We start from the raw sequence: 11,338 nt of genomic DNA on the forward strand, positions 1-11,338 counted from the left end.
AACCCAGAAAAGGGGTCAACTGATTCCAGGTATCAGCATGTTCGATAAAACAAAAAAACAAGCAGCTGAAACAAGGGCCCTCACTCAGAAGAGGTGATTATAACATTTAATCACCGAGCCCCTATATCGTGGAGCTCTGCAGGGCTCCTCGACCCAAGGTTTTATTTACCCGCCCTCTTCCCGAGTAGGAGAGAAAAAAAAATCTCATTCACGAGACGGATTGCTGAGAGAAAGCCTCTCCAACCAGCCCCTATAAATCATTCTTTAATCAGAAACCCTCTAAGATTGGGGCGCAGACACCCGCGGGAGCACCGCCTGTGACACCTCTACTCCTCCCCTGTGCGTCTCTTCAGTCCGGGGAGCTTTTATCCTCTTCTTGTTTCCTCCTCAGGCCTTGTCTGCATTTGTATCAGTCACAAGAAAAGCTAAGAGGAATGACCCGGCCCTGCACACTCTGCTCACACCAACAACACCCCAACAACTCACTGTTGCTTGGGAGGGAATTATGCCACAGAGGACCTGGGGCCAGATTATTGGTTTGGAGGCTGGGTCAGGGCAACTACCCTTAAGACCAGTCTAAAAGGTCTGTCCCTACAGTGTGTCAAGTGATTTTATTACATTTAAAGATATAGTGCGTATTGCCAAATGACTCGACTTGAAAGTTGATTCAGCCTATATCAGCTCCACAAAATTCTCTCATTATTTCTCAGTATTGCAGCGTTTACAAACTGGTGTCACCCCCTGACACTGGCGCGGGTGCTCTGAAAAATCCCAAGACACACCTTCTACTGCTGAGAAAAAACCTGGACTTAGAGCAGAAGGCAAGAAAAATCCATGCGTGATAACCGAAGGTTTACCTCATGTAGATGCACTGACAGTGTTGGTGTAAATACTCAGAATTCTTGGGAATATGATCCACTAAAGCACAAATCCAATTTGATATGATAAGGAGGGTCCTGCTTCATCACCTGATCAAATTGCCACATAACCTCAGGCCTGCACCATTGACTGCACTAATGGTGCACAGAGTTTGGAGGAGATTGGACTATTTTAAGATCCCTGACACAAACATATTTTGGCACACTTGTCTGAATTTGTTTGTTAGTCTAACCAGTAGTTTTGTTATATTTGAAACAACTACATATAAATGTCTTTCTGAAGGTTAAATCAATAGTGATGCTAGGTATAAGGACAGCTTGAAGCTGTTTCTGGAGCTTTGGATTTGATCACATAATGACCATTAACAGATGGACTGATCTCAGTTAAGCACATGCAGACTTAACATTAGGCAAAGGTAGGCAATTAAATAAAATGCCTCTTAATATGATTGATCGTAAATATAGTATTTTTTTTTTCTTTTCACTCAATTATGTCTTTCTAAAAATCCATACAAGAAGATAACACATTGAGGGGTTAATTATGGAGGTATTCAAATTGTACAAATAGTTGAATGTTTGTCTACATTATTGTGTACTGTATTGTGATGCTTTGGCAACATTGTTTCTAGAGCTTTCATGACGGTAAAGCCTTTTGAATTTAGAAAAAAAGTTATGCGTAGTAGGTCTTTCTCAAGGACTGAAAAAGGGGACAAACAAGGGATGTGGAGGGCTCCATTCTTGTGTTGCCTTCGTCCCCCAAACCGACTAAATCTGCCCCTGTCACTGGGTAATACTGACTCAAGTAAAACTCAAAGAAACTTTAAGTTCAATATCAAGAAATTCAACCTGATTTCATGTACACCGAATAGATGAAACTAGCAATGATCCAACACTGTGTAACCTGGCTGTATGTAATGGTAATACACGTAATAAATTATGAATGCCCACTGATGCGTTTCATCCTGGACTCCAGATTTTCTCATGAGCTGTCTGTGAAAATGTGTTGGAACCAATATTTGGATGGGATCTATTTTTGTTCACAGATGTTGTTTTATCCTTTGCCACCTACAACATCAGTCACATGCAAACTCATTAACATTCCAGGCTATATATCTCCCCTTGCTGAATAAAATAGTCATATTTGTAGATAGGCAATCAAGCCTTTATAAATGTTTACTATGGAGCAGCTATAATATGCATACTGTGCCAAAAAGGGAAAAGGGGAAATAGTATGATGAGAAGTGAGTAAAGTCAGGAGAGTGACAGGAGAGCGCTGATACTTTTTTTTCTTTATTTGGAAATGCAAAGATGCTCTGACGTGACGTCACAGTGTTGAAATATTTCTCCGTCGCTGCAGGAGCCGTCAGAGAGTGCACCCCCCTCTGCTTCTTCTTACTCGTGCGCGCGATGACCATGGAGACGTCCAGGAGTTTCACAGGAGGATTTCTGAACTCAGCGCGCAGGGAAAGGATGCCTCCTCAAATGAATGAAATGAAGAGATCGGGACATGGAACGCACATGGATGTTGCTACTATGATGGAGTGATGGAAGTGTTGACCGCAAACTGACGAGACACAAGTTTGAGATTTTTGTTTCTGCTTTTGGCCACTTAAGCGACTCAAAACAATCAGAAAGGGGACGGGACGCCGAAATCAATTAGAAAAACCATGCACTGTTCATTTCCATGGAGAGATGGCATTAGTGCTCCTCTTCGCTCGACTTCTTCCCTTCTCACACCGGCTCACCAGAGCATCCTTCTGCTTGCTATCCCTTTTCCTATCATATTTGTGCTACTGTGCGCTATTCCCAGTCGATACCATCCTGCTAAAGTCAGGTGATCAGACGCCCATCTGTCAGCGCGCCCTGGCTGCCGATGGAGCCAAAAGGCGCGTCCATAAGTCATCCTCCTGCGTTTTGCCGTTGGATGCGAGACCGAGACCGTCTACGCACAACACCTACCAAAGACGTCTTGTAAATAGTGTCCACATCGTCCGGAACGATACGCCCAGTCCCCCTCTGGGCAATTTAAAGTTTGGGAATAAAAAGTTACCAAACGCCATCATAGTCGGCGTGAAAAAGGGAGGAACGAGAGCTGTCCTGGAGTTCATAAGAATTCATCCCGACGTGCGAGCGGCTGGCACCGAGACGCACTTCTTCGACAGGAATTATGACAGAGGCTTGGAGTGGTACAGGTGAGCAGAGCGTGTCCCACCTGCACAGGTGCATGAGTCTATGTTTCTGTTCCACTGTTCATGTTATCTAATCTTAACAAGACAGAGAAGCCGCATTTGACACCACGAATACAGTTTAATTGCAGATAATTACAGAGGTTGAGATTGATGATGGGATTAATTGCAAACCTTGAGAACAGCTAAAACTGATTTATTACCACAGCTAGACTGTGATACAGTTATGTGAGAGGTATGTGTAATGACCAGCCTTAATTAGCTTAAAGTGTAGCCATTTAATTTGACTGCTGGGCCAAGGAGTCTCTGGGCATGTAAGGCTAATGATAAGGCTGTCATTTATATCGTCCTAAAATGCAGGTCTGTGCTCTCCAGCTAAACTTTAAAAAAATATATATTAAAAGTACTTTGAGCAGTATGACCATTTCGCTTTGTAAGCTAAAAAAACGAAACAATTGGCCTCATTTAATCTTATTCAAAATGTCCATAGATTTGGAATTTAAATATATTCAGTTTTAGTTTTTTATATTTAGTAATATAATGGCTTCTTTCTCATTAAGCCTTTCTTTTCTCAGGGGTGTTTCCTTGTGGACTAGCAGGTATAGCCTACTTATGTCAGATCTGCAGTGAAAAAGATTCACATGGAAAATAAACCATTCAAAGAAAAGGCAAAAGCTGACACAAAAAGTGGCTTCTGCCTCCTCAAAAAATTTAAACCACTTTTCACATTAAATTAGCTGCTTACTTCTACTTGTCCCCCTCCCTCCCTTCTCAGCTGTGCCTCTTTGTGGACATATGCTTTGAGGTGGGTAAAACGAGCTAGAAGTGTTTTTTCTGCAGACCCCTTCAACTCAAATCACTTTCGTATTGCAAGAAACTTTGGGTTTCTGAGCTCTGTTTTCATCAGCAAAGCAGCTGCCCTCTTTTTTGAGTACTCTGGAGCAATTAATCAGATTTCTCTTAAAATTCAACCTCACGAGGCAACTTAAAACTGCCATGTGCAGGCCTGAGAACTGTTTCCTTGTTGTACATGGTAATCAAAGTAACGTCTCAAAATAAAGTAAAAGTAGCCTAAATTATTCATGTGTGTGTGTGTGTGTGTGTGTGTGTGTGTGTGTGTGTGTGTGTGTGTGTGTGTGTGTGTGTGTGTGTGTGTGTGTGTGTGTGTGTGTGTGTGTGTGTGTGTATATTTAGACTAGATATGTGTGGTGGTTCGCTAAATATTGTTCACATATGCACACAAACAGACGGTTGCTGACTTCCAAGTACATTTCATGTCAATGATTTGCTGTCATGAAGCCAGCAGAAGGGATGTGCATCAGTAGCATTATAAAATAATTATAGACTCAAAATGTTCCCACTAATTGGAAGTCTTCAGGGTGGCAGGTAGCTGAAGGCCTTTCATCTCACAGATGTGTATCTTAGAAATGTGAGCCAGAAGTCAGCTCTCGCCTAGTACCACGGTTTGATTACCAGTTGTCAAAGCTGTTGACGAAAGGTCAAATGCGGACCCGCTGACTTTTGAGGATTTGCTTCCAAAACAAACCATTGCTACTCAGGAAATCTCTCATACTCACTCATCAATGAAGGCCAAACATTTGTTTTGAATAGTCATTGTTTTAATCTCAATATGCAATGGAGTCTACTGTTTTTGTTTTGATTATATTAATAACTCAACTAAAGAATGAAGAAAATGAAGGAGTGTTTAGGATCCCTTCAGGTAACATGCCAAAGATGGCGGCATCAGATGGTGACTTGACTGGTGAGAACAAATGACTGATGAAAAAAAACACCAAAATAACAATTCGGACCAGTGCTAAAGGCTATCGTTATTAGCAGATTGTTTTGGATGACACACCTAACAAGAGTAGTAGCATAGAAAATTCATTTGGGCCATGTCCATCTTGATGCTCAAGGTATCTTCAGTGTACAGCAGTTCCAGTAGAGGACCCCAAACTTCTCTTTCCCAGGCCACATTAACTAGCTCTGATTTGGGGATCCAGAGGCATTCCCAGGCCAGTGTGGGGATATAATCTCTCTACCTAGTCCTGTGTCTTCCCCGAGGCCTCCTCCCAAAGCATCTGACGCAGGTGACCCAGTTGGACGTGCCTGGAACACCTCCATAGGGAGGCACACAGGTGGTTCAGGCATCCTACCAGATGCCTGAACCTGAACCTGAATCAACTTGCTCCTTTCTACCGAAAGAAGCAGCGGCTCTACTCCAAGTTCCTCACGAATGACTGAGTTTCTCACCTTATCTCAAAGGGAGACAAAGGCCACTCTACTCAGACTGCCCTTGCTGCTCCGATTCCGAGAAATCTCATGCTCCATTGTCCTCTCATCGGTTTCCTGCTGAGAATCATGGCCTCAGATTTAAAAGGTGCTGATCCTTTTCCCAGCCATTTCACTCTTGGCTGCTAACCTACAGTATCCAGTGAGTGCTGAAGATCACAGACTGATGCTGACATCAGGACCACATCATCTGCAAAAAGCCTTGATGAGATCCTCAGCCCACCGAACTGCAATCCCTCCCCACCATTACACAGCGATGGCCGAGGCCAACCCACTATTGGAAACCAGTCTATCTGCTGAGACGCGGGCACAGCTCTTGCTTTGAGCAAACAGAGATTGGATTGCCCTGAGAAGTTACCAACTCAACCCATACTCCCGCAACAATTCCCATAATATCTCCCGGGAGGCTCAGTCATACACCTTCTCCTGATCCACAAAACACATGCAGTCATGTTGTATACACATTGTTCCTCTTCAATCTGTGCAGTTTAGCTAAATGACCTGATGTTTAGATATTATGAATCCCTCACCTGTATTTGTGATTCAAGTAATCACCCGATCATCATCCAACTTCACACGTTAAAGTCACTTCCAAAGTGCGTGGAATCATAACATTTCTGTAAAGATGCTCCTTGTTAGTAATGTGAATACAACTTGGGATCAGTGAGAGGAATGGGTTGAAAACAACACATCTGAACCAATCTTCATCACATTTTTCATATTTTTTGACAAACAAAAGGTTACACCATCAGAATCATTTAAAAGATGAAGTAAAATTTCAACAAACAGGGCCTTTAATTTTCAGGTAGAGCCTCAACAATGATAAATAATAATACAATAATAATAATAATAATAATAATAATAATAATAATAATAATAATAATAATAATAATAATAATAATAATAATAATAATAATAATAATAATAATAATAATAATAATAATAATAATAATAATAATACCACCTTGCCTTGTGTGAATGTGTATGATTGCTATATGTTTGAGGTGGTGGTCGGAGGGGCCGTTGGTGCTGAATGGCGGCCACACTTCCGTCAGTCTGCCCCAGGGCAGCTGTGGCTACTATCGTAGTTTACCACCACCGGTATGACTGTGTGTGAACGAATTGAACCTGGAACCCTGTAAAGCGCTTTGAGTCACAGATAAATAAAGTGCTATATAAATCCAATTAATTATTATTATTATTAATAATAAATATAATAATAATGTATTTAATCAGCAACTGTTTTAATAACAGATTCATCGTGAATTATTTTAGACACAAAATTCAAACAATATATTGTTTCAGGTAATATATTCTTTCTCCTTGTCCTAATGTTAAAGGAAACTGAATATTTCATGTAAACAACTGTTGGTTGGACAGAACACGATTTTATTTTAAATTATCTTGGGATCTATAGGAATTTTTTATTTGTAACAGTTCTCTGATGTTAGATTGACCACATGGTAAATCGACTGACTGATGGAATAATCCAAATAGAAATCTTTAAACCCAGCCCTATTTACAGGCTCTTTTGAAACTCAGTCCTTGGTCTCTGATGTTTTTCAGTCGCACTTCAAATTCTTACCAGGTGAAAGCGTACCTTTTCATAATTTCTCCCAGACTACAATGGCCTAGTTGGAGGACCCTGAAGTAACCTAACAGAGTCACTCTGCTATGTGTGTTCTGTTTGTATTCACTGTGATTTATTACTCTTGAACCATGCTGGGCTGATGCACAAGAGGGCTGTCTGCGAGACAAGTCTCCTGTGACAACAGACTACTATGACTTTGCATCAGTGTCCCTGTTATCATTTACATCGGGAAAACTTGAGCTTCTCAGTAAGGGCGTTTTTGTGCCTTTGAAACTCACTGGTGTAATCCTGCCCTAAATAGAAATCTTTCGTTTGACAGAGTAGATGCAAGTACTTCCTCTGTGTCTGAGTCTGTTTGCCTTTTAGTCGTAAATTAGCTGTACGAAAATGTAAAAACAAATTTAAAAAATCTACTTAAAGTGGGAAATTTGAATGTAAATGAGAAACCTTTATCTTACCAGAACTTTTACTTTGTGTTTTCATCTTTTATTCAGAGGTCTAATGCCAAGGACTCTTGAAAGCCAAATCACGATGGAGAAGACACCAAGCTACTTTGTGACAAAAGAGACACCACACCGGATCTCCACCATGTCCAGGGACACCAAGCTCATTGTGGTGGTGCGTGACCCTGTCACTCGTGCAATATCAGATTACACTCAGACATTGTCAAAAACTCCTGAGCTGCCGAGCTTCCAGGAACTGGCCTTCAAAAACCAGAGCCTTGGCATCGTGGACACCTCCTGGAACGCCATTCGGATTGGCCTGTACGTTTTGCACCTGGAAAACTGGCTCCGCCACTTCCCCCTGGCTCAGATTCACTTTGTGAGCGGCGAGCGTCTTATCACAGACCCTGCAGGGGAGTTGGCTCGGGTGCAAGACTTCCTCGGGTTAAAGCGCATTGTCACAGACAAGCACTTCTACTTCAACCGCACCAAAGGCTTCCCTTGCCTAAAGAAGCCGGAGAGCAGCGGCTCACCCCGCTGCCTGGGCAAGTCCAAAGGCAGAACTCACGTGCAGATAGATCGAGATGCTATTGACCAACTGCGAGACTTCTATAGACCTTACAATGTCAAGTTTTATGAAATGGTGGGTCATGATTTCAAGTGGGAGTAATTATGTTACTAAATATTTTCAAATTCTATAAGAAAGATTTATGGATCCCACACATTTTTTGTCTAGATTTTTTTCTCCAAAAATGGTCTACCTACAGTAATATTTCATGGGGCAAAGAGCAGTAATTTAAAGTGACACTAGTGAACAGAGAAAAATCTCAGCTTTAGGATCACGTGATATCTGCCCATGTTACTGTGTATTCTTGCTGACTAGATTATCCATTTGCTGACTGGTTTATAGAAGAAAAAAAGGAAATTCCAGGGAATGGGATTAGTTCCTCTTGAAACCTGCTTAACTAATCAAGTCAGGGCTTGAAAGCAAGACCTTGGAAAATGTCAGCAAAGTCTTCAGGGAGAGCAGAATTAAGCTGCAGCACTGTGGTGGTAGATCTAACATGTAAAGCCATAACACAAGTATGAATCACCCAATATCACATACTGTTGGTCTCATCAGTTTCTATTCGGGGTGGAAGATTTTCTTCCTCATTCTTTCTAGCATGAATCGGATAAGTTAGTTAATGCTGTAACATGCAATATTTTACTATGTTCTCTATGCTTCATTAGCAAAATCCATTATCTTACTTTTGTTACAAAAGTATTTCATCACTGCCTTACCCACAATGCTTGTCCATGAAATGTATTAAATTAAACAGAAGCACAAATATATGAATTAAATGGTTCATTCATTCTTATCGGAAACCTTTACTTTGATAAATTGCATTTCACAAAAGTGCATGTTGTATCACTTTTTTTAATCCCTGCTCCCTCCCTGACTGAAGACATGTCTTTTTAGGTTTATCGTATTCTGTACATTTCATTGTGAGCCTCGTGGTGGTGGTGGTCGGTGGCTGAGTGGGTGTAGGTGTAAGGAATTTCAATCACTTCTCAAAGACAAAGCAGGGAACACCCAGTTGTGGCAGGTTATCAGATAGATTGTTGGACTGCATGTTACATGATTGCAGTGAAAAGTTTGGATTTGGCTACATGGTACGAATACTAAAGCCAGATTGGCTGAGCTTTAGCTGCACAAACACAATACTGTAAAAACAAAACGTTAAAAAACGTTAAAAACTACTTTGTGTATGTTTTATGATTTGAAGTAGTGCACGAAAAAAATGTATGCTCTTCAATTCCATATAACTGAAAATTATATTTTAAGTGCAATTATTACACAGGGTACCAATACCTTCTGCGTTAGTTCAAAGGACGATAACAAGAGCTTTGGGAATAAGTGGGAATTATTGTGTTTATGCGATAAATATTTGCTCCTTATTTCCATGTAATTTGTGGGCAGTAATCTAAATTGTCACAAGTATTCTATGCAGGTCCAGAATAAAATAGTTGAGCTCATCACATATACAACAGTTAGCAGTAGGCTATCATCAAATAAAGACCTTTCGAGCAAATAGTTCATAATAATTGCATGGGTTTAATGAAGTACAGAAATACTGAGCAACAGAGATTTATTCCGCATTTTAATATGTATCTTTCTTTCAGTATCACAAGTAATAGACTTTTGCACATTGAACTTTGCCACGCTGTTTTCTTATACTCATTAACAACAATTTCACTCCCGGTGAGATGACGAACATGTTGGTGCTATCTGTTATCGACATACCTCAGAAGTCCTAGTTCTTTTTATCTGTTTGAATTCTGCTTCATCTTCAACCCTGTTGAAATTTGCATGAAACAGAGTATCCTTTGAACATTCCTTGGTGTTTAAAACAGAAATACAGAAATGTTTAGCTCAAGAATCCTATATAACCTGTTCTTATTTCTTACTCCGCTGTATGTTCAGGGAGGCTCTCAATCTCCTCATCATTTGTGTCTAAATCGCAAACGGTCATAGTTCATTGTTAAGAGAAAAATCATGAGAAAAAAACATTCTCTCCTCTGTGCTGTGACCCTCTCAAAACCCAGACGTCTGCCATTTTTGTCTCATTCTCCCTGTCCTAACATTCATTAAACTCAAACAACCTCCAGGTGGGAGTGTGTGGGCAGTGTTTCTGCGCCACCTCTGATGCCCCTTCTTGTCATCATGCTCGTCAGCACCTCATTTCTGTGCTTTACCAGCCGCACACAGGTGAGCTTCCATCCAGTCGCCACTGTGAGCGTCAACTCTCTCTATGGTACACATGGGTCCTAATTAGGCCTGTGGGCTGGAGAGGAGCGATCCCCTAGAACAAGCATCAGCCAGAGTCTGATTAGACTCTGCTGGTGTGAACGAGTCTCCAGAGATTGCTTGCAGGTCAAAACACACACACACTCTCTCTCTCTCTCTCTCTCTCTCTCTCTCTCTCTCTCTCTCTCTCTCTCTCTCTCTCTCTCTCTCTCTCTCTTTCTCTCTCTGTCTCACACACACATACATACACACACACACACACACACACACTTTTGCTTCAAATATGAATTCTCTAAGGAACTGCTCAATGTAAATTATTTGAAATCCTTTGCATTGCGGAGTACTTTGGTATGACCTATTTGCGCTCAGGCCACTTAGGTGCTTGTTAAGCTCAAGGAGTATTTTGGTATTAAGCTGATATTGAAACTGTTGTTGTTATGAAACATCATGTACCATTTCAAACAAATGAATCCCTGTGCGTGGTTACGTTTTTAATTTGTTTTCCCTATATAGTACAATTCACATCATTTCATCCCTATGGAGCAGCTCTTTAATTATTTAATGCTCAAAATACCTTGAGGAGCGAAAAGGATTTTCTAATATTTTGGTGTTGATGAGCAATATTTATTACTGAGCCTAGAAGACTTGGTGGTTGAGTGGAGACACATGTTTTTTTAATCTTTCACACTCCTTAGAGAGGTTTAGAAAGAGGCTAAGGATGTTGTTGATTAAAATGTTTGAAAATTGGGGTCTTGTGTAGATTATTGCTTAGAGTAGCAACATTGTTTTTTTACTTGAGGGGTGAAAATCGAAAGAGAAAAGGCAGACTTTTCTCCAGAGCACCAAAGAAAAAAACTAAAAAAAAACTAAATAAAATCAAGCACATAGGGTGAATTCAGGCTCCAAGTGTGTAAATGCCACAGTGATATTCTCCATGCACATGATGTGTAGTTCATCTTCAGAAACGCTGTTGGTTAATGTGGCTTCAAACATTCACTCTTTTGGATTTTTAATGAGCTTCGATGTAGGATAGAAGCTGTGGCGAAGGACTATTTTCAAAGGGAATCCTTGCCTGAAACGTTAATATTGCGGCATTTTCTACATTGTAAACAATGCTATAACAATGCTTAATGTTTATAGTAAAATGCATTTTACAT

General features: G+C 40.7%; 1 protein-coding gene across 1 annotated transcript; it reads left to right on the forward strand.

Moving 5' to 3' along the window:
- Positions 1-2,552: 2,552 nt before the first annotated feature.
- LOC307266603 (heparan sulfate glucosamine 3-O-sulfotransferase 2-like) lies at positions 2,553-8,060 on the forward strand (the record flags this gene model as incomplete). The annotated part of the gene is made up of 2 exons (XM_080048664.1): positions 2,553-3,070; positions 7,442-8,060. The coding sequence occupies exons 1-2, from the start codon at positions 2,571-2,573 to the stop codon at positions 8,058-8,060; spliced, it is 1,119 nt and encodes a 372-aa protein (XP_079904790.1). The 5' UTR covers positions 2,553-2,570.
- Between the last annotated feature and the right edge of the window lie 3,278 nt (positions 8,061-11,338).

This window comes from Ammodytes marinus (genome assembly GCF_949987685.1).
Source record: "Ammodytes marinus genome assembly, chromosome: 20".
NCBI lineage: Eukaryota > Metazoa > Chordata > Actinopteri > Uranoscopiformes > Ammodytidae > Ammodytes > Ammodytes marinus.